Below are 23,896 nucleotides of genomic sequence, written 5' to 3'. Positions count from 1 at the left end.
AGTTTGCTTCTTCCCTCACCTTCATTCTTCCCCACATCTCTTATTTGTCCAAATATCCCTCCATTTTGTCCCTTGCCATCATTCTTCCTCATATCTCTTATTTGTCCAAACCTCCCTCTATTTTGTCCCTCGTGTCATTCTTCCCCACATCCCTTATTTGTCCAAATATCGCTCCACTTTTTCCCTTGCCATCATTCTTCCCCACATCCCTTATATGTCCAAATATCCCTCCAATTTGGCCCTCGAATTATTCTTCCCCAGATGTCTTATTTGTCCAAATATCCCTCCATTTTGTCCCTCGTATCATTCTTCCCCACATCCCTTATTTGTCCAAATATCCCTCCACTTTTTCCCTTGCCATCATTCTTCCCCACATCCCTTATTTGTCCAAATATCCCTCCATTTTGTCCCTCGTATCATTCTTCCCCACATCCCTTATTTGTCCAAATATCCCTCCACTTTTTCCCTTGCCATCATTCTTCCCCACATCCCTTATATGTCCAAATATCCCTCCAATTTGGCTCTCGAATTATTCTTCCCCAGATCTCTTATTTGTCCAAATATCCCTCCATTTTGTCCCTCGTATCATTCTTCCCAACATCCCTTATTTGTCCAAATATCCCTCCATATTGTCCCTCGTATCATTCTTCCCCACATCCCTTATATGTCCAAATATCTCTCCATTTTGTCCCTCGTGTCATTCTTCTCCACATCTCTTATTTGTCCAAATATCCCTCCATTTTGTCCCTCGTATCATTCTTCCCCACATCCCTTATATGTCCAAATATCTCTCCATTTTGTCCCTCGCCATCATTATTCCCCAGATCTCTTATTTGTCCAAATATCTCTCCATTTTGTCCCTCGTATTCTCGGCATCCCTTATATGCCCAAATATTCCTCCATTTTGTGCCTCGCCATCATTCTCCCCCACATTCCTTATTTGTCCAAATATCCCTACATTTTGTCCCTCGCCAACATTCTTCCCCACATCCCTTATATGTCCAAATATCCCTGCATTTTGTCTCCCGCCATCATTATTCCCCACATCCCTTACATGTCCAAATATCCCTCCATTTTGTCCCTCGCCATCATTCTTCCCCACATCCCTTATATGTCCAAATATCTCTCCATTTTGTCCCTCGTATCATTCTTCCCCACATCCCTTATTTGTCCAAATATCCCTCCATTTTGTCTCCCGCCATCATTTTTCCCCACATCCTTTATTAGTCCCCTACCGGTGTGCACCGGAGGGGACTATAGGTTTGCACGCCGTCCCTCCGTCTGTCCGTCCGTCAGTCCGTCAGTCCGTCAGTCTGTCATGCAAAGAACATTTTCCGGACTTTTTTTCTAAACGCTTAATGCTAACGATTTCAAACTTGGCACATGGTTTCCTCATGATAAGTTACAGATCAAGTTCGAACCTCACCACGTTTCGATCATTTTTGACAAAGTTATGGCACTTTGAACTTTGGTAATTTCCCCAACAGTTTTCCGGACAACAGACTGCCGGTAGGGGACATGTATTGCAGCGCAATACTCACAATGCTTGTTTATCCAAATATCCCTCCATTCTGTCCCTCGCCATCATTCTTCCTCATATCTCTTATTTGTCCAAATATTCCTCTATTTTGTCCCTTGCCATCATTCTTCCCCTCATCCATTATTTGTCAAAATCTCCCTCCATTTTGTCCCTCATTCCTGCTGTTGGTGTCCGTCTCCCTCTCTTTCTACTGTTCCTTTTGTTCTGTGACGTCCTGATCCATTCTACATTCGAGCTCCTCCACGAGCCTCCACTTTGTACACAAAAAAGACCTCCAAGTGCCGCAGTGCGGGTTCCGGTCGACTCTGTACCGTCGAAACCTTCTCAAATAGATCGATAGTCCATTAGCACAGCAATCTTTCTCGTTCGTATCAACAACTTGCCGAAGACACTGCGATCTCATTCTGCTTTAATGGAGCCCATTCCACAAAAGGTAAATGGAGACTATTTTATTCATTTAATGTAATAAAATATGCAAAAGGTTTTCAGGCAACAGCATTCGGTTTATCAAAGGGGATATTGGTTACATTTGCGCCAGTTAAATGAGAGAATTCAAATTGAGAAAACATGGATGAGAAAGGGGAGAGAGATAAAGATTGAGATACATTTGGAAAGAGATAGGAGTAAGGGGGTTGTCAATTGAGCAGATGGAGGAGGGACCAAGAGAGCAATGAAGTGCCGCCATATTGAAGTACCGGTACGTAATTAAAATGGCTCCTAAAAGTAAACATTTTCCCACCAGTTTCAGAATGCACGTGTGACAAGACCACCCAGACATGCGATCTAGAGGAACCATGGCTCACACATGCGGTTTCGAGGAACCATGGCTCACACATGCGGTTTCGAGGAACCATGGCTCACACATGCGGTTTCGAGGAACCATGGCTCACACATGCGGTTTCGAGGAACCATGGCTCACACATGCGGTTTCGAGGAACCATGGCTCACACATGCGGTTTCGAGGAACCATGGCTCACACATGCGGTTTCGAGGAACCATGGCTCACACATGCGGTTTCGAGGAACCATGGCTCACACATGCTGTTTCGAGGAACCATGGCTCACACATGCGGTTTCGAGGAACCATGGCTCACACGTACGGTTTTGAGGAACCATGGCTCACCCATACGGCTTTGGGGAACCATGGCTCACACATGCGGCTTTGGGGAACCATGGCTCACACATGCGGCTTTGGGGAACCATGGCTCACACATGCGGATTCGAGGAACCATGGCCCAGCCAGTCGTTCTGAGATGGGCCATGGCTCGGACACGCGATCGAGAGGAACCATGGCTCAAACATGCGGTCTATAGGAACCATGGCTCAAACATGTCGTCTAGAGGAACCATGGATCAAACATGTGGTCTGGAGGAACCATGGCTCAGACAGGCGATCTAACGGATCCATGGCTCAGACAGACGGTCTAAGTGGAAATTAGACAGACGGCGCCAGATGCGGCAAGATTCAGAGCCACAGTGTCAGCACCGAGCCACGACCCTGGCCCGCCCTATAGGGGAGGAAGAGGACGCGGGGAGGGAGGGAGTGGGACGAGGGGAGGGAGGGGGATGATGAACAGGTGCAAGCGATCCGTGTTACACAAACCCTTTTTATAGCGTCTACCCAACAAGTTCAGGCCATGCTCCTGGATCTCCACTCTGGGATATCGGAGAAAGATCTACATCAGAGCACTGGCAAACTCACCAAATGGATGTTTGCGAGCGAGTTTGTATTAATAATGACCATACAGGGAGGGGTGGCTTTCATTTCCTCATGAAGTTAAAGTACTGTTATCCCCAGAAAGCGATTGAACTTGTGGTTCCTTCATTCAACCGTTCGTAAGTGCACCAGCATTGGTTTAGATGGATGATAAGTAGCTCAGATGTCTCTGTCTACACTCTGGGTTCGATTCCCGACCCGACTATAAACGATCCTGGTCCTTTAACAGACAGGGCGCCCCATCAGTGAGCGTGCCGTCCTTCGGAGGAAATGCCAAGCCGGCTATCCTGTGAACTAGCATTCAATTAAGGTACAGTGGGACCTTTATTATAACCCCTAAAAAGTAACCCTTGTGTGACAGTAACCTCTCCACCTCCCCCTTGAAATCTGGAAAATAAGTCTGGAGAAAGAGAGCAAAAGGGGGTGAAGAAGGGGCTGAGGGGAAGAAGTTCAGGATAGCTCCGGAGGAAGGGGAATACAGGGGAGGGTATGGGGTAGGGAAGGGAAGGGGGAGGGAAAAACATCTGCCTATTTGCTTACACAGAAATTAAATTAAACAAAAACTACGTATGTTGCCCAAAGAGTGCAGTACTCACTTTTACAGTCGTCTGATTTTTTTTATTTCCGGCCAGTACTTTGGATAAATTAATACCTGCAGTTTAGCAGTAGTTTGGCACTGAATTCGAAATACTGTACGGCGCCTCTTCTCTCGCCCGCATGCACACAGAGGGGTAAAGGAATTGCTGCAGTCGATCTGTCTGGCAGTCAAAGAAAATTGGAAATCATTCCAAACAGGAAACGTACTGTTTTTAAGGATATATACAACAAGCACGAATAACTCATTTAACAAGTTGTTGTTGTTGTTGTTGTTGTTGTATAAATCCCAGACAGTTGTCTCGAACAAGCCGGCGGCACAGAGACAACCGATTGATCTCCCAGGGGTGACCCAGAGATCCATCACATCCAGGATGGTGTACCCTCGCTCAGATGGTGGCCGCAACGACAGAGTTAGGGAGAGAGAGAGAGAGAGAGAGAGAGAGAGAGCGAGAGAGAGGACACAGAGCAAGAGGGAAAGGGTCAGTCCACGGGACCAATCAGCAATCTGACCGTGACTGCGCTGCCCTGATGAAACCGGGCAGTAGAGAAGAATGGGGAAGATTTGGGATCCGACTTGCATTGGGGGGAGGTAAGGTAGAACCACCACGAAGAGGCATCCCTGATAGTTGTTCTAATTTAACATGGTAAATAAGGTGGTGCAAAAGATGGTGCATCAATGGCGGTATACTTTTATGTATATAAATATATACAGCCTTTAAATCTTTTATTTTATGCCAATTGAATTATATATTTTGACCACGACAAAACACAAATCTCCTTGTGCGTACTTTCAAAAATGCAGTTTAGCAGTACTTTGGCAAAATTGTACGCCGCCTCGACCAATAGAATTTCTCACTCACACACTCAGGGCGGGGGAACGTCGACGTTCAGATAAAATGGCGGTGCCCAGCGATGCGACGCCTGAGCCAACTTCGTCCAAACATAACCGTTTGTTTAGTGCATCTTTTTCCCAAAGATCGTTGCAAAATTGTCCGATTCTTCTCGAAGAGTTGGCAGAAGGTTTGCGACTGCGCAAATTCATGGATAAACCTCGGTGAGGAAAAACGCATCTCGGCGGAGCATCGGCAGCTCTGGAATGTTCCGTTTAACCCATCGGTTTAGCATTTCTGCCATCACCCCTGTTATTCTAAGTTCATGAATAAAGACAATATGGATCGAGCTCAAACGCAAAGCAAAAGTTGAAAAGACCCATCCCATGTCCTCTTTCTCAGGACTGTGCGGGATAAGGTGTTCCATATGGCGTCCCACTTTGTGGTGTCAGGTGCAACTAAAGACGCCCCTGGACAAAGTCCAACGTTGACTCAACTTCAAAATGAGAAACCTGGATAAAGAATCCGATTAAATATAACTCCATGACTGGATGACGCCACTCAGGGTATGCATTCCCTTTCCATGAAAGGTGTATATTCCTTACCAGGTAGTAGTTGACGGCGCTGTTATCATCTCCCGGCATTGGTGAGTAAATGGCTAGAGCCACGCAGTTCATAAAGATGGTCACCAGGATGATGATGTCAAACGCTCTGAGCTTTGTGTCAAGGAAGTCATGAAGGAAACCCACCACTTTACGTCCATAACGACGACGGGCACCATGAAAGGATGTACCGAGAGCAATCTGAGGTTCCTCCTGAAAACCACATATTCTCATCACCAAACCACATATTCTCATCACCAAACCACATATTCTCCATCACCAAACCACATATTCTCCATCACCAAACCACATATTCTCCATCACCAAACCACATATTCTCTATCACCAAACCACATGTTCTCCATCACCAAACCACATATTCTCATCACCAAACCACATATTCTCATCACCAAACCACATATTCTCCATCACCAAACCACATATTCTCCATCACCAAACCACATATTCTCCATCACCAAACCACATATTCTCGATCACCAAACCACATATTCTCCATCACCAAACCACATATTCTCAATCACCAAACCACATATTCTCCATCACCAAACCACATATTCTCGATCACCAAACCACATGTTCTCCATCACCAAACCACATATTCTCAATCACCAAACCACATATTCTCATCACCAAACCACATATTCTCATCACCAAACCACATATTCTCCATCACCAAACCACATATTCTCAATCACCAAACCACATATTCTCATCACCAAACCACATATTCTCAATCACCAAACCACATATTCTCCATCACCAAACCACATATTCTCAATCACCAAACCACATATTCTCGATCACCAAACCACATATTCTCCATCACCAAACCACATATTCTCCATCACCAAACCACATATTCTCATCACCAAACCACATATTCTCAATCACCAAACCACATATTCTCCATCACCAAACCACATATTCTCCATCACCAAACCACATATTCTCAATCACCAAACCACATATTCTCAATCACCAAACCACATATTCTCCATCACCAAACCACATATTCTCCATCACCAAACCACATATTCTCCATCACCAAACCACATATTCTCATCACCAAACCACATATTCTCAATCACCAAACCACATATTCTCGATCACCAAACCACATATTCTCCATCACCAAACCACATATTCTCCATCACCAAACCACATATTCTCCATCACCAAACCACATATTCTCCATCACCAAACCACATATTCTCATCACCAAACCACATATTCTCAATCACCAAACCACATATTCTCAATCACCAAACCACATATTCTCCATCACCAAACCACATATTCTCGATCACCAAACCACATATTCTCATCACCAAACCACATATTCTCCATCACCAAACCACATATTCTCAATCACCAAACCACATATTCTCATCACCAAACCACATATTCTCCATCACCAAACCACATATTCTCAATCACCAAACCACATGTTCTCCATCACCAAACCACATATTCTCAATCACCAAACCACATATTCTCATCACCAAACCACATATTCTCAATCACCAAACCACATATTCTCAATCACCAAACCACATATTCTCGATCACCAAACCACATATTCTCCATCACCAAACCACATATTCTCCATCACCAAACCACATATTCTCCATCACCAAAGCACATATTCTCAATCACCAAACCACATATTCTCCATCACCAAACCACATATTCTCCATCACCAAACCACATATTCTCGATCACCAAACCACATATTCTCCATCACCAAACCACATATTCTCCATCACCAAACCACATATTCTCCATCACCAAACCACATATTCTCGATCACCAAACCACATGTTCTCCATCACCAAACCACATGTTCTCCATCACCAAACCACATATTCTCCATCACCAAACCACATATTCTCCATCACCAAACCACATATTCTCGATCACCAAACCACATGTTCTCCATCACCAAACCACATATTCTCCATCACCAAACCACATATTCTCCATCACCAAACCACATATTCTCCATCACCAAACCACATATTCTCCATCACCAAACCACATATTCTCCATCACCAAACCACATGTTCTCCATCACCAAACCACATATTCTCGATCACCAAACCACATATTCTCCATCACCAAACCACATATTCTCCATCACCAAACCACATATTCTCCATCACCAAACCACATATTCTCAATCACCAAACCACATATTCTCAATCACCAAACCACATATTCTCAATCACCAAACCACATATTCTCCATCACCAAACCACATATTCTCCATCACCAAACCACATATTCTCCATCACCAAACCACATATTCTCCATCACCAAACCACATGTTCTCCATCACCAAACCACATATTCTCGATCACCAAACCACATATTCTCCATCACCAAACCACATATTCTCCATCACCAAACCACATATTCTCAATCACCAAACCACATATTCTCGATCACCAAACCACATATTCTCCATCACCAAACCACATATTCTCCATCACCAAACCACATATTCTCCATCACCAAACCACATGTTCTCCATCACCAAACCACATATTCTCGATCACCAAACCACATATTCTCCATCACCAAACCACATATTCTCCATCACCAAACCACATATTCTCAATCACCAAACCACATATTCTCGATCACCAAACCACATATTCTCCATCACCAAACCACATATTCTCGATCACCAAACCACATGTTCTCCATCACCAAACCACATGTTCTCGATCACCAAACCACATATTCTCCACCACCAAACCACATATTCTCCATCACCAAACCACATATTCTCGATCACCAAACCACATATTCTCCATCACCAAACCACATATTCTTGATCACCAAACCACATATTCTCCATCACCAAACCACATATTCTCATCACCAAACCACATATTCTTGATCACCAAACCACATATTCTTGATCACCAAACCACATATTCTCATCACCAAACCACATATTCTTGATCACCAAACCACATATTCTTGATCACCAAACCACATATTCTCCATCACCAAACCACATATTCTCCATCACCAAACCACATATTCTTGATCACCAAACCACATATTCTCCATCACCAAACCACATATTCTCAATCACCAAACCACATATTCTCAATCACCAAACCACATATTCTCCATCACCAAACCACATATTCTCGATCACCAAACCACATATTCTCCATCACCAAACCACATATTCTCCATCACCAAACAACATATTCTCCATCACCAAACCACATATTCTCCATCACCAAACCACATATTCTCGATCACCAAACCACATATTCTCCATCACCAAACCACATATTCTCCATCACCAAACCACATATTCTCCATCACCAAACCACATATTCTCCATCACCAAACCACATATTCTCGATCACCAAACCACATATTCTCCATCACCAAACCACATATTCTTGATCACCAAACCACATATTCTCAATCACCAAAGCACATATTCTCAATCACCAAACCACATATTCTTGATCACCAAACCACATATTCTCCATCACCAAACCACATATTCTCTATCACCAAACCACATATTCTTGATCACCAAACCACATATTTATTTATTTATTTATTTATTTTTGTATACTGAATCGAGGCTCGTGAAAGAGCTGACATTTACTTCACAAACAAATCAACCAGACAAACAAAATATACAAAAAGAGGGAGCGGAAGACAAGATGGGGAGAGAAAGGGAAGCACACAACCACAACATTTGAGAGCAGGGAGAAGTGTGGGAGGGAGAGGGCTTGGGGGCAGGAGGCGTGGGAAGGGGGGGGGGGGTGGGAGAAGTATAAAACACAAGACCAAACCACATATTATTGATCACCAAACCACATTCTTGATCAACAAACCACATATTATTGATCACCAAACCACATATTCTTGATCAACAAACCACAGTATCCTTCAAGAGATCGAAAAGTTAATCCACTGGATGCCCCCTCTCATTTTATTTTTATTTTTATTTATTTTCAAGATCGAGGCTCGTGAAAGAGCAAACATTAATCACACAGAAAGACAAACAGACAAACCGGCACATAAAACAAATAACATCAGGAGCGGTAGACAAGATGGGGAGAGAGGGGGTAGGACACAAACACAACATTTGAGAGCAGGGACCGAGAGACATGGAGACATCGAGAGATCTGTGGGAGGGAGAGGGCTTTGGGGGGGAGGCATGGGAAAGGGGGGTGGGAGAGGTATAAAACATAGGGACTGCCAGGACTTCCAGGAAAGAAGTTGGAATTTCAAACAAGGTGGATCTGGGGTGAATTAGTGGGGGTAGAAAAGATCAAGGTTTTGCATGGGGGAAGATAAGAGATGGTGGTGAACAGCTGTTTTAAAGACATGGAGGGAGGAGTGGGATTGAAGGGAGTGAGGGAGTTTGTTCCAGAGGTGGGAGAAAAGAGGAATGAAAGAGTGAGGGTGAGCAGAGAGCCGAGATTTCGGCAGTTTAACCATCAGGGGGTTGCTGGCAGATCTTGTGCGACCTGTAGGAATATTTGGGGGACAGAGCACAGAGAGAGCTGGGGGAGCAAGGTCGGAGAGGAGTCGGTAGAAGACAGAAAGACCACCAACCTGCCTGCGGTGAGTGAGTGAAAGGCCCTCAGAGTTAGCTTCATCGCGGGAGATTCCAATGATTATGAAAGCTTTGGATTCAACAGCGTGAAGCCGAGCTAGGTGTGAGGCAGGAGCACCAGCCCATAGGGGAGAACAGTATTCCATTGAGCTGCGGATGAAAGCCTTGTATGTGGTGAGGAGCTCAGGTGTGCCTAGGAAGGACTTCGCACGACGGAGGATGCCCAGTTGGCGACTGGTTTTGGAGGCCAGCTTGGAAATGTGGTTTTCCCAAGAAAGATCATGGCAGATAGTGAGACATAAAAGCTTGAGCGACAGAACTTCTTGGAGAGGATTGTTGAGAAAGTAGATGGGAGGGTTGTCCAGTCGATCTTTTCGGAGAGACATAGTAAGAGTGTGAGATTTGTCAGGATTGAAAGACATGTTCCACTTGTTTGACCAGTCTGTGATTTTGTCCAGGTCTTCAGAGAGTGAGGAGGCTGCAGACTGCCGATCTGAGGGAAGAGGCATGGAGCGGCAGAGAGTGGAGTCATCAGCAAAGAGATAGAGAGGATTTTCCAGAGAGTCTGAGAGATCATTGATAAAGACCAGAAAAAGCACAGGGCCCAGAACACTGCCTTGGGGAACTCCAGCCTGAACAGGAAGGGGAGATGAGAGAAATCCATTCAGGGCCACACGTTGACTACGACCAGAGAGGAAGTGCGCAAGCCACGCATGGGGATTTCCATGGATACCATAGGAGAGTTTGGTGAGCAGAGCTAGGTGCCAGACCGTATCGAAGGCACGTGATATGTCAAGGGAGACAGCTCTGATTTTCTGTTTGGTATTGAGGACCTCCATCCATTGTTGAGACAGCAGAAGCAGCATGTCCAGAGTAGAGTGACCTGGTCTGAAACCAAATTGATGATCAGAGATCAAGCCATTGGAGAAGAGGAAAGATTTCATATCCGAAGCAATGATGGATTCCATGACTTTGCTGATAATTGGGAGCAGGCTGATTGGTCTGTAGTTGCAAGGATCTGTTTTTGCACCTTTTTGTGTAAAGCGGTAATGTTTGCTGATTTCCAGGATGCTGGCAGATGACCTTGAGCAAAAGATAGGGTGAAAAGAACAGAGAGAGGGTGAGGTAGAGTGGCAGAGCAGGATTTTAGGACCCGTGGGCTGATGCCGTCTGGTCCAGTTGCAGAATCAGAGTCGAGGTTTGACAAAAACTCCTCTACCTTGTCAGGAGAGAAGGACACAGAGTCCAGGAGCAGTTGGGTTCGACTGGGAAAGGTGGGAACAGAGAGAGAGATGGGTTTGGGACTAAGGATTTTGAGGCAAACACAGAGTTGAGGCATTCGGCTTTGTCACGTGCGATGTCAACTGTGTGGCCATTTGAGGTAAGGGAGGGGATGGAGGGGGAACAAACACCAGAAACGGATTTGACCAGACGCCACCAGGATTTGGAGGAAGGAGACAGGTTTGAGAGTTCATGCTTGAGTGAGGAGAGATAGTGCTTCCTGGCACTCCTGAGGGTAGACACACACTTGTTCCGAGCTTGGTGGAAGGAACTGAGATTGCCTTCAGTTGGATTAGCCTTCCAAGAGGCAAAGGCAAGTTGTTTCAGGGCAACTGCCTCACCACAAGATTCAGTGTACCATGGATGGGAGGAAGGGTAAGACAACTGAAGGTGAGATGGGATAAATCTGTGCATGAGAGAGATCAGTTTGCTTTCGAAGAATTCGCAGGAAGAATTGATGTCAGAGGCAGTGGAGATGGGAGACAAATCCAGACGATTGATGGCTGCTTGAAGACCATCCCAGTCGGCCTGAGTGAAATGCCAGACTCGTCGACGCTGAGGAGGCTCTCTGAGAATGGCCAGAGAGATGTCCACTTTGACAAGCACATGATCAGAAGAACCGATTGGAGCAGAAGAAGAGCAGCAGACATTAGCAGGGAAGTTTGTCATAACCAAGTCTAGAAGAGAAGATACTCCATTGGCTGAGATCCGGGTCGGGAAATTGACAGATTGTGTCAATCCCAGTGAGTCACAGAAGTCCTTTGCTGAGGTGCCATGGCTGGTGAGAGATGAACCCACACCCAACCAGCTGGCATGATGACAGTTGACGTCACCACATATGAGGAAGAGAGAGTTGGGATGAGTGGATAGAAGTTGGTCCATGTTGTCAGACAGTGAAATGTAAATGGAGTCATCACTGTTTGGAGGACGGTACAGAACACATATGAACAAAAGGTGGGAGGGGAGAGGAATCCGTTGCCAGAGGTACTCCTGGGGGTGAGGAGGAGAGAGGGCAGTGCAAGGAGAGTGAGGAAGAGAGTTTTTGATAAAGATAGTCACCCCACCACCAGGACGAGGCTCAGGTCTATCATACCGGAGGAGGGAGTAACCAGGAAGAGATATTAAGGAATCAGAGACATCTTGAAGGAGGAAAGTCTCTGTTAAGCAGATCAAGTCTGGATTGTCAGAAGCAACCTGTATGGAGAGATCAGTCAGGTTTGAGCGAAGGCCCCGGATGTTTGAGGTCCATACCGTTAATGAAGAGAGAGGGGGAGCATCGGGTACAGGACAGGGGAGGGGAGGAGTAGGGTAAGATGAAGGATGAGAGGGGGAGGTAGGGAGAGCAGTTGATAGTGTGTCAGAGATTGCAGAAGAGTTCCAAGAAAGGGAAGGATGAGTAGGATGAAAGGTTTGATGGTGAAGGGATGAGGCACAGTGAGGGGTTGTTTGAGGGGGGGGCAGAGGAAAGTAGAAGGTTGGGGGGGGGTGGAGGAATGAGATAGAAGGGAGACGAAGTGGGGAGGAGGCAGCTTTGAGGAGGAGGGGGGAGGAGGGAGAATTGGAGAGGAATGGTATGGGGGGAGATTTGAATGGGAGGGGTTGGGGGGGGAGTTTTGAAGGGGAGGAGTGAGGGGGGAGTTTAGGAGGGGAGGGGCAAGGGGGGAGTTTAGGAGGGAAGGGGCAAGGGGGAAGTTTAGAAGTGGAGGGGCAAGGGGGGAGTTTAGGAGTGTAGGGGCAAGGGGGGGGATTTGGAGGGGAGGGGCAAGGGGGGAGTTTAGGAGGGGAAGGGCAAGGGGGGAGTTCAGGAGTGGAGGGGCAAGGGGGGATTTGGAGGGGAGGGGCAAGGGGGGATTTGGAGGGGAGGGGCAAGGGGGAGTTTAGGAGGGGAAGGGCAAGGGGGGAGTTCAGGAGTGGAGGGGCAAGGGGGGAGTTTAGGAGTGTAGGTGCAAGGGGGGGATTTGGATGTGAGGGGCAAGAGGGGAGTTTAGAAAGTGGATGATTAATGAAAGACGAACATTGATAACAGATTGGGTTTGTTGTGATTTTCAAGTTAGCAATCCGATTCAGAACGATGGAGGAGAGATGGAATGAATGTGAATTTAGACCATGTAGTGAGGGAGACGTATAAGATATTGAATTTCTTTTTTTTGACGTGGAATGAGTTGGAGAGGAAATTGAGAAAAGCCTTTTAAATAGGAAGAAAAACAGCGTGTTGTAATATACCACTGAATAAAACACTGAAGGGGAAAGTTTAAACATATTTAAATAATATTTAAACAGAACCGTGAACAATCTTATATGCACAAAATACCAACGAGGGGAGAGCCAAGAGGGACCACCATCAGTCACGTGAACAGGGCAAAAGGTGGATGGCAAGGAGATAATGGGGGCAGGGCGAACAGCACACCTGGACAGAAAATACAGGATGAGACAACAGTACACGTGGAGAAAGGAAAACAAATGTTTTTGGTTTTGTTTTGTTTTTGGGGGGGGGGAGTGGGGATTTAGAACATTAGACAGAGTATTATGTTCGGGGTAGAAGGGAAAAAACTAAGAGCCAAGCAAAACACGATTAAGTTAACAAACACCGACGGGGGTACAACTACAAGGCCGCACACGAGGAGCAGAACACGATTAATTAATTACGAGTTACAGGAAATTCAAACCAAAACTAACTATAATTAAACAATAATGCATGGACGATAAAATAACGAGTTGAAATTTGACAAACACACGAATGAATAAATAACCGCTTTGGATGCCCGGAGAGAACCAGGCCTCAAGTGCGGAAGCTTCAACAACTAGGCCGCGTGGCTGCGTGGCACGAAATACTCGACTATTTTTTACAGGTATGAAAGATTAACACCGATAAATCTTCCGAGGGACACGCAAAAGGTACACACACGTAAGATAAATACAGTTTCGACAAAAATACAAATGTGACAATTACTTAACTTCGAGCGTGCGTGAAGATCGTGGAACAGCTTCGAAAAACCGCGACCGCCCCGACAAGGATCCCAGTATCAATCATCGAACAGTTTACAGAAGCTCATGCACCAGACGAGTCATTAAACCATCCAAGTAATCGATCGCTGCAAAAAACACCAAAAGCGCAATCTCTGTAACATGGTGCATTATCCTGTGACCCAGGTGACATCATCCTCTGGACCATTGGCAACATCATTCTCAGGACCATTGGCAACATCATCCTCAGGACCATTGGCAACATCATCCTCAGGATCATTGGCAGCATCATCCTCAGGACCATTGGCAACATCAACCTCAGGACCATCGCAACATCATCCTCAGGATCATTGGCAACATCATCCACAGGACCATTGGCAACATCATCCTCAGGACCATGAAACATCATCCACAGGACCACGAAACATCATCCACAGGACCATGAAACATCATCCACAGGACCCTGGCAACATCATCATCATCATCTGGAACATGCAACATCATCCACCATACCATGCATCATCATCCACCATACCATGCAACATCATCCACTGGACCATGCAACATCTTCCTTCGGACCATGCAACATCATCATCATCATCTGGAACATGCAACATCATCCACTGGACCATTGGCAACATCTTCCTTCGGACCATGCAACATCATCCCAAGGACCATGCAACATCATCCACATCACCATGAAGCATCATCCACAGGACCATGAAACATCATCCACAGGACCATGAAACATCATCCACAGGACCATGGCAACATCATCCACAGGACCATGCAACATCATCCACAGGACCATGAAACATCATCCACAGGACCATGCAACATCATCCCAAGGACCATGCAACATCATCCACATCACCATGAAGCATCATCCACAGGACCATGAAACATCATCCACAGGACCATGAAACATCATCCACAGGACCAAGGCAACATCATCCACAGGACCATGCAACATCATCCACAGGACCATGCAACATCATCCACAGGACCATGGCAACATCATCCACAGGACCATGGCAACATCATCCACAGGACCATGCAACATCATCCACAGGACCATGAAACATCATCCACAGGACCATGAAACATCATCCACAGGAACATGGCAACATCATCCACAGGACCATGCAACATCATCCACAGGACAATGGCAACATCATCCACAGGACCATGCAACATCATCCCAAGGACCATGCAACATCATCCACAGGACCATGGCACCATCATCCACAGGACCATGAAACATCATCCACAGGACCATGAAACATCATCCACAGGACCATGGTAACATCATCCACAGGACCATGGCAACCTCATCCACAGGACCATTGGCAACATCATCCTTAGGACCATGGCTACATAATCCTCAGCACCATTGGCAACATCATCCTCAGGACCATGGCAACATCATCCACAGGACCATGAAACATCATCCACAGGACCATGAAACATCATCCACAGGACCATGGTAACATCATCTACAGGACCATGGCAACCTCATCCACAGGACCATGCAACATCATCCACATCACCATGAAGCATCATCCACAGGACCATGAAACATCATCCACAGGACCATGAAACATCATCCACAGGACCAAGGCAACATCATCCACAGGACCATGCAACATCATCCACAGGACCATGCAACATCATCCACAGGACCATGGCAACATCATCCACAGGACCATGGCAACATCATCCACAGGACCATGCAACATCATCCACAGGACCATGAAACATCATCCACAGGACCATGAAACATCATCCACAGGAACATGGCAACATCATCCACAGGACCATGCAACATCATCCACAGGACCATGGCAACATCATCCACAGGACCATGCAACATCATCCCAAGGACCATGCAACATCATCCACAGGACCATGGCACCATCATCCACAGGACCATGAAACATCATCCACGGGACCATGAAACATCATCCACAGGACCATGGTAACATCATCCACAGGACCATGGCAACCTCATCCACAGGACCATTGGCAACATCATCCTTAGGACCATGGCTACATAATCCTCAGCACCATTGGCAACATCATCCTCAGGACCATGGCAACATCATCCACAGGACCATGAAACATCATCCACAGGACCATGAAACATCATCCACAGGACCATGGTAACATCATCTACAGGACCATGGCAACCTCATCCACAGGACCATGAAACATCATCCACAGGACCATGAAACATCATCCACAGGACCATGAAACATCATCCACATCACCATGAAACGTCATACACAGGACCAGGAAACATCATCCAGCAGACCATGCAACATCATCATCATCATCTGGAACATGCAACATCATCCACCATACCATGCAACATCATCCACTGGAGCAAGGCAAAATCATCCACTGGAGCAAGGCAACATCATCCACTGGAGCAAGGCAACATCATCCACTGGAGCAAGGCAACATCATCCACTGGACCATGCAACATCATCCTAAGGACCATGAAACATCATCCACAGGACCATGAAACATCATCCACAGGACCATGAAACATCATCCACAGGAACATGAAACATAATCCACAGGACCAGGAAACATCATCCACAGGACCAGAAAACATCATCCAGCAGACCATGCAACATCATCATCATCATCATCATCTGGAACATGCAACATCATCCACCATACCATGCAACATCATCCACTGGAGCAAGGCAACATCATCCACTGGACCATTGGCAACATCATCCTCAGGACCATGGCTACATCATCCACAGGACCATGAAACATCATCCACAGGACCATGCAACATTATCCACAGAACCATGCAACATCATCCTCAGGACCATAGAACATCATCCTCAGGCCCATTGGTAACATCATCCACAGGACCATTGGCAACATCATCTTCAGTACCATTGGCAACATCATCCACAGGACCATGAAACATCATCCACTGGAGCAAGGCAACATCATCCACTGGAGCAAGGCAACATCATCCACTGGACCATGCAACATCATCCTAAGGACCATGCAACATCATCCACAGGACCATGAAACATCATCCAGCAGACCATGCAACATCATCATCATCTGGAACATGCAACATCATCCACCATACCATGCAACATCATCCACTGGAGCAAGGCAACATCATCCACTGGAGCAAGGCAACATCATCCACTGGAGCAAGGCAACAGCATCCACTGGAGCAAGGCAACATCATCCTAAGGACCATGCAACATCATCCACATCACCATGAAACATTATCCACAGGACCATGGCTACATCATCCACAGGACCATGAAACATCATCCACAGGACCATGCAACATTATCCACAGAACCAAGCAACATCATCCAAAGGACCACGCAACATCATCCACGGAACCAAGCAACATCATCCAAAGGACCATTGGTAACATCATCCACAGAACCATTGGCAACATCATCCTCAGGACCATTGGCAACATCATCCACAGGACAATGAAACATCATCCTCAGAAACATTGGCAACATCATCCTCAGGACCATGCAACATCATCCTCAGGACCATTGGTAACATCATCCACAGGACCATTGGCAACATCATCTTCAGTACCATTGGCAACATCATCCACAGGACCATGAAACATCATCCTCAGAACCATTGGCAACATCATCCTCAGAACCATTGGCAACATCATCCTCAGAACCATTGGCAACATCATCCTCAGGACCATTGGAACATCATCCACAGGACCATTGGCAACATCATCCACAGGACCATTGGCAACATCATCCACAGGACCATTGGCAACATCATCCACAGGACCATTGGCAACATCATCCACAGGACCATTGGCAACATCATCCACAGGACCATTGGCAACATCATCCTCAGGACCATGGCTACATCATCCTCAGGACCATGGCTACATCATCCTCAGGACCATGGCTACATCATCCTCAGGACCATGGCTACATCATCCTCAGGACCATGGCTACATCATCCTCAGGACCATGGCAACATCATCCTCAGGACCCTGGCAACATCATCCACAGGACCCTGGCAACATCATCCTCAGGACCATGGCAACATCATCCTCAGGACCCTGGGAACATCATCCACAGGACCATTGGCAACATCATCCTCAGGACCATTGGCAACATCATCCACAGGACCATTGGCAACATCATCCACAGGACCATTGGCAACATCATCCACAGGACCATGAAACATCATCCACAGGACCATTGGCAACATCATCCTCAAGACCATTGCTGCATCATCCACAGGACCATGAAACATCATCCACAGGACCATTGGCAACATCATCCTCAGGACCATGGTTACATCATCCACAGGACCATGGCAACATCATCCACAGGACCATGGCAACATCATCCACAGGACCATTGGCAACATCATCCTCAGGACCATGGCTACATCATCCACAGGACCATGGCTACATCATCCACAGGACCATGGCAACATCATCCACAGGACCATTGGCAACATCATCCTCAGGACCATGGCTACATCATCCACAGGACCATGGCAACATCATCCACAGGACCATTGGCAACATCATCCACATGACCATTGGCAACATGATCCACAGGACCATTGGCAACATCATCCTCAGGACCATGGCAACATCATCCACAGGACCATTGGCAACATCATCCACAGGAACATGCAACATTATCCACAGGACCATTGGCAACATCATCCTCAGGACCATGGCTACATCATCCACAGGACCATTGGCAACATGACCCACAGGACCATTGGCAACATCATCCTCAGGACCATGGCTACATCATCCACAGGACAATGAAACATCATCCACAGGACCATGGCAACATCATCCACAGGACCATTGGCAACATCATCCACAGGACCATTGGCAACATGATCCACAGGACCATTGGCAACATCATCCTCAGGGCCATGGCTACATCATCCACAGGACCATGAAACATCATCCACAGGACCATGGCAACATCATCCACAGAACCATGCAATATCATCCAAAGGACCATGGCAACATCATCCTCAGGACCATTGGCAACATGATCCACAGGACCATTGGCAACATCATCCACAGGACCATTGGCAACATCATCCACAGGACCATTGGCAACATCATCCTCAGGACCATGGCTACATCATCCACAGGACCATGAAACATCATCCACAGGACCATGGCAACATCATCCACAGGACCATGGCAACATCATCCACAGGACCATTGGCAACATCATCCACAGGACCATGAAACATCATCCACAGGACCTTTGGCAACATGATCTTCAGGACCATGGCAACATCATCCACAGGACCATTGGCAACATCATCCACAGGACCATGGGAACATCATCCACAGGACCATGGCAACATCATCCTCAGGACCATTGGCAACATGATCCACAGGACCATTGGCAACATCATCCATAGGACCAATGGCAACATCTTCCACAGGACCATTGGCAACATCATCCTCAGGACCATGAAACATCATCCACAGGACCATGAAACATCTTCCACAGGACCATGGCAACATCATCCACAGGACCATTGGCAACATCATCCACAGGACCATGGCAACATCATCCACAGGACCATGGGAACATCATCCACAGGACCATGGCAACATCATCCTCAGGACCATTGGCAACATGATCCACAGGACCATTGGCAACATCATCCATAGGACCAATGGCAACATCTTCCACAGGACCATTGGCAACATCATCCTCAGGACCATGAAACATCATCCACAGGACCATGAAACATCTTCCACAGGACCATGGCAACATCATCCACAGGACCATTGGCAACATCATCCACAGGACCATGGCAACATCATCCACAGGACCATTGGCAACATCATCCACAGGACCATGAAACATCATCCACAGGACCATGAAACATCATCCACAGCACCATGGTAACATCATCCACAGGACCTTGGCAACATCATCCTCAGGACCATGGCAACATCATCCACAGGACCATGAAACATCATCCACAGGACCATGGTAACATCATCCACAGGACCATGGTAACATCATCCACAGGACCATTGGCAACATCATCCTTAGGACCATGGCAACATCATCCACAGGACCATGAAACATCATCCACAGGACCTTGGCAACATCATCCTCAGGACCATGGCAACATCATCCACAGGACCATGAAACATCATCCACAGGACCATGGTAACATCATCCACAGGACCATGGCAACATCATCCACAGGACCATTGGCAACATCATCCTTAGGACCATGGCAACATCATCCACAGGACCATGAAACATCATCCACAGGACCATGGTAACATCATCCACAGGACCATGGCAACATCATCCACAGGACCATTGGCAACATCATCCACAGGACCATGAAACATCATCCACAGGACCATGAAACATCATCCACAGGACCATGGTAACATCATCCACAGGACCATTGGCAACATCATCCACAGGACCATGGGAACATCATCCACAGGACCATGGCAACATCATCCTCAGGACCATTGGCAACATGATCCACAGGACCATTGGCAACATCATCCATAGGACCAATGGCAACATCTTCCACAGGACCATTGGCAACATCATCCTCAGGACCATGAAACATCATCCACAGGACCATGAAACATCATCCACAGGACCATGGTAACATCATCCACAGGACCATGGCAACATCATCCACAGGACCATTGGCAACATCATCCACAGGACCATGGCAACATCATCCACAGGACCATTGGCAACATCATCCACAGAAACCATGAAACATCATCCACAGGACCATGAAACATCATCCACAGGACCATGGTAACATCATCCACAGGACCTTGGCAACATCATCCTCAGGACCATGGCAACATCATCCACAGGACCATGAAACATCATCCACAGGACCATGGTAACATCATCCACAGGACCATGGCAACATCATCCACAGGACCATTGGCAACATCATCCTTAGGACCATGGCAACATCATCCACAGGACCATGAAACATCATCCACAGGACCATGGTAACATCATCCACAGGACCATGGCAACATCATCCACAGGACCATTGGCAACATCATCCTTAGGACCATGGCAACATCATCCACAGGACCATGAAACATCATCCACAGGACCATGGTAACATCATCCACAGGACCATGGCAACATCATCCACAGGACCATTGGCAACATCATCCTTAGGACCATGGCAACATCATCCACAGGACCATGAAACATCATCCACAGGACCATGGCAACATCACCCACAGGACCATTGGCAACATCATCCACAGGACCATGAAACATCATCCACAGGACCATGAAACATCATCCACAGGACCATGGTAACATCATCCACAGGACCTTGGCAACATCATCCTCAGGACCATGGTAACATCATCCACAGGACCATGAAACATCATCCACAGGACCATTGGCAACATCATCCTCAGGACCTTTGGCAACATCATCCTCAGGACCATTGGCAACATCATCCTCAGGTCCATGGCTACATCATCCTCAGGGTCATGGCTACATCATCCTCAGGACCATTGGAAACATCATCCTCAGGAACATGGAAACATGAAAACATCATATTCAGGACCATGCATCATCAGCCTCAGGACCATGCATCATCATCCATCAGACCATGCATGGATACCAGATCAGGCCATGCAACAGAGAGTACTGTTCTTCACAGACAGGGTCTACTCATTTATTCACTCTAGAATAAGAGAGTGAATAACTCTCAGGGCGGGGATAGTCAGTTCTTTGGTTTGCTGTCTCGACCTACCCAACAAGACAGACGGTTTAAGCAACATCATCCGGCGCTGCTGAGGACCATCGGTGCAGGGGCCACGATAGCCATCCCACTCCGGCAAGGAAGAGAACCGTATGAACATAACCTTCCAGGGACTACCTGATCTTCAGAACCAGGTCACATCAACTTGAGGACCACAGAACATTTCCTACTGGATGATGCATAATCATCCACCGGACAAGGAAACAACATCTTCCATTAATTCATCCTTTGGACCAGATGACATCATTCACAGGTCCAGACAACATTATCCTAATGAGGAGGTTACCTCAACCTAATAATCAGGTCACATGACCCTTTGGACAATACAACATCATCCACCTGGACACAAAACATCATCCTCAGGACCATACAACCCTCAAGACCACACATGATCCCGCTCAAGACCACACAACATTCTCCAGGACACACAACATAATCCTCCAAAACATACAACCACATGCACAGGACTACATAACCCTCAAGACCACATAACATCATCCATCCTTCATAACATACAACATCATGCACAGGACTACATAACCCTGAAGACCACACACATTCATCTTCAGGACCATACAACCCTCAAGATCACATAACATCATCCATTCTTCATAACATACAACATCATGCACAGGACTACATAACCCTCAAGACCACACACATACATCCTCAGGACCATACAACCCTCAAGACCACATAACATCATCCATCATAACATACATCATGCGTAGGGCTACATAACACTCAAGACCACACAACATCATCCTCAGGACCATACAACCCTCAAGACCACATAACATAATCCATCATAACATACATCATGCGTAGGACTACATAACACTCAAGACCACACACACAACATCATGCACAGGACTACATAACCCTCAAGACCACACAACATCATCCTCAGGACCATACAACCCTCAAGACCACATAACATCATCCATCCTTCATAACATACAACATCATGCACAGGACTACATAACCCTCAAGACCACACAACATCATCCTCAGGGCCATACAACCCTCAAGACCACATAACATCATCCATCATAACATACATCATGCGTAGGACTACATAACACTCAAGACCCCACACACACAACATCATGCACAGGACTACATAACCCTCAAGGCCACACAACATCATCATCAGGACCATACAACCCTCAAGACCACATAACATCATCCTTCATAACATACATCATGCGTAGGACTACACAACACTCAAGACCACACAACATCCTCAGGACCATACAACATCATTCGCCAGGTTGTGAGATTATAACTACAGATCTATCAGACTACCATCATCACATTCAGCAGAGACCACAACCGAATCCATTCATCAATCCATCCATTATAGCCACAAACTTCCAAATCTCGTCCACTAACTAACTACAGTAACTAAACCGAAGCTCGGGTCCACCATCGATGGGGTCACCATGACCCGATGGATACTTCCACTCCACGATGCTGATGCACGCTTTGCGGATGGGGTTCTCCAAGCCGAGGCAGAACAGGGCCCGCGGGGGTCGCGTATCCGCCATGGTTTTCTTCCCACTCTTCTCCTGCCTCTTGCGGGAGACTTTTCCCGCCTCGAGGGGCCCGTTCGGGGCCATCCCGGCCTCGGCACTGCTGAGGTCCATCGGTGCAGGGACCACGACGGCCGTCCCGCTCCGGCAAGGAGGAGAACCGGACAGCAGGACAGCCGGCTTACGCTCACCCGAAACCCCCCTCCCTTCATCCCCGCTACCCGGGTCGGGGACTCAACTCAAAGCGAGCGATTATAAATAGGAGGTTTGCGCACGGGAATGCGCACTCGGGGAGGGGGGTCCATGCGGTCTCGGCTCTCGGAGTCAGAGCAACGACTGAACGGTCTTTAACCCACTAAACCATCAAGAGGAATCTCGCCTAAACGCGGA

At 46.8% G+C, this 23,896-nt stretch overlaps 1 protein-coding gene across 2 annotated transcripts in view; it reads right to left on the bottom strand.

Annotated features, from left to right (window-relative positions):
* LOC137416337 (voltage-dependent L-type calcium channel subunit alpha-1D-like) overlaps nt 1–23,647 on the bottom strand; it is a 476,095-nt gene extending 452,448 nt beyond the window's left edge. For both annotated transcript variants that reach the window (XM_068101884.2, XM_068101890.2), the window contains exons 1-2: nt 23,433–23,647; nt 5,288–5,393 (exon numbers count right to left, since the gene is read on the bottom strand). In XM_068101884.2, coding sequence (XP_067957985.2) covers nt 5,288–5,393; nt 23,433–23,620 — 294 coding nt within the window. In that variant the 5' untranslated portion in view covers nt 23,621–23,647. The remainder of the gene's footprint in view (nt 1–5,287; nt 5,394–23,432) is intronic.
* Nucleotides 23,648–23,896: the final 249 nt, after the last annotated feature.

Source organism: Myxine glutinosa, chromosome 1 (assembly GCF_964187855.1).
Source record: "Myxine glutinosa chromosome 1, kmMyxGlut1.1, whole genome shotgun sequence".
Lineage (NCBI taxonomy): Eukaryota > Metazoa > Chordata > Myxini > Myxiniformes > Myxinidae > Myxine > Myxine glutinosa.
The sequence above is the reverse complement of the archived record's forward strand: the minus strand, read 5'-3'. Positions and strand labels throughout refer to the sequence as shown.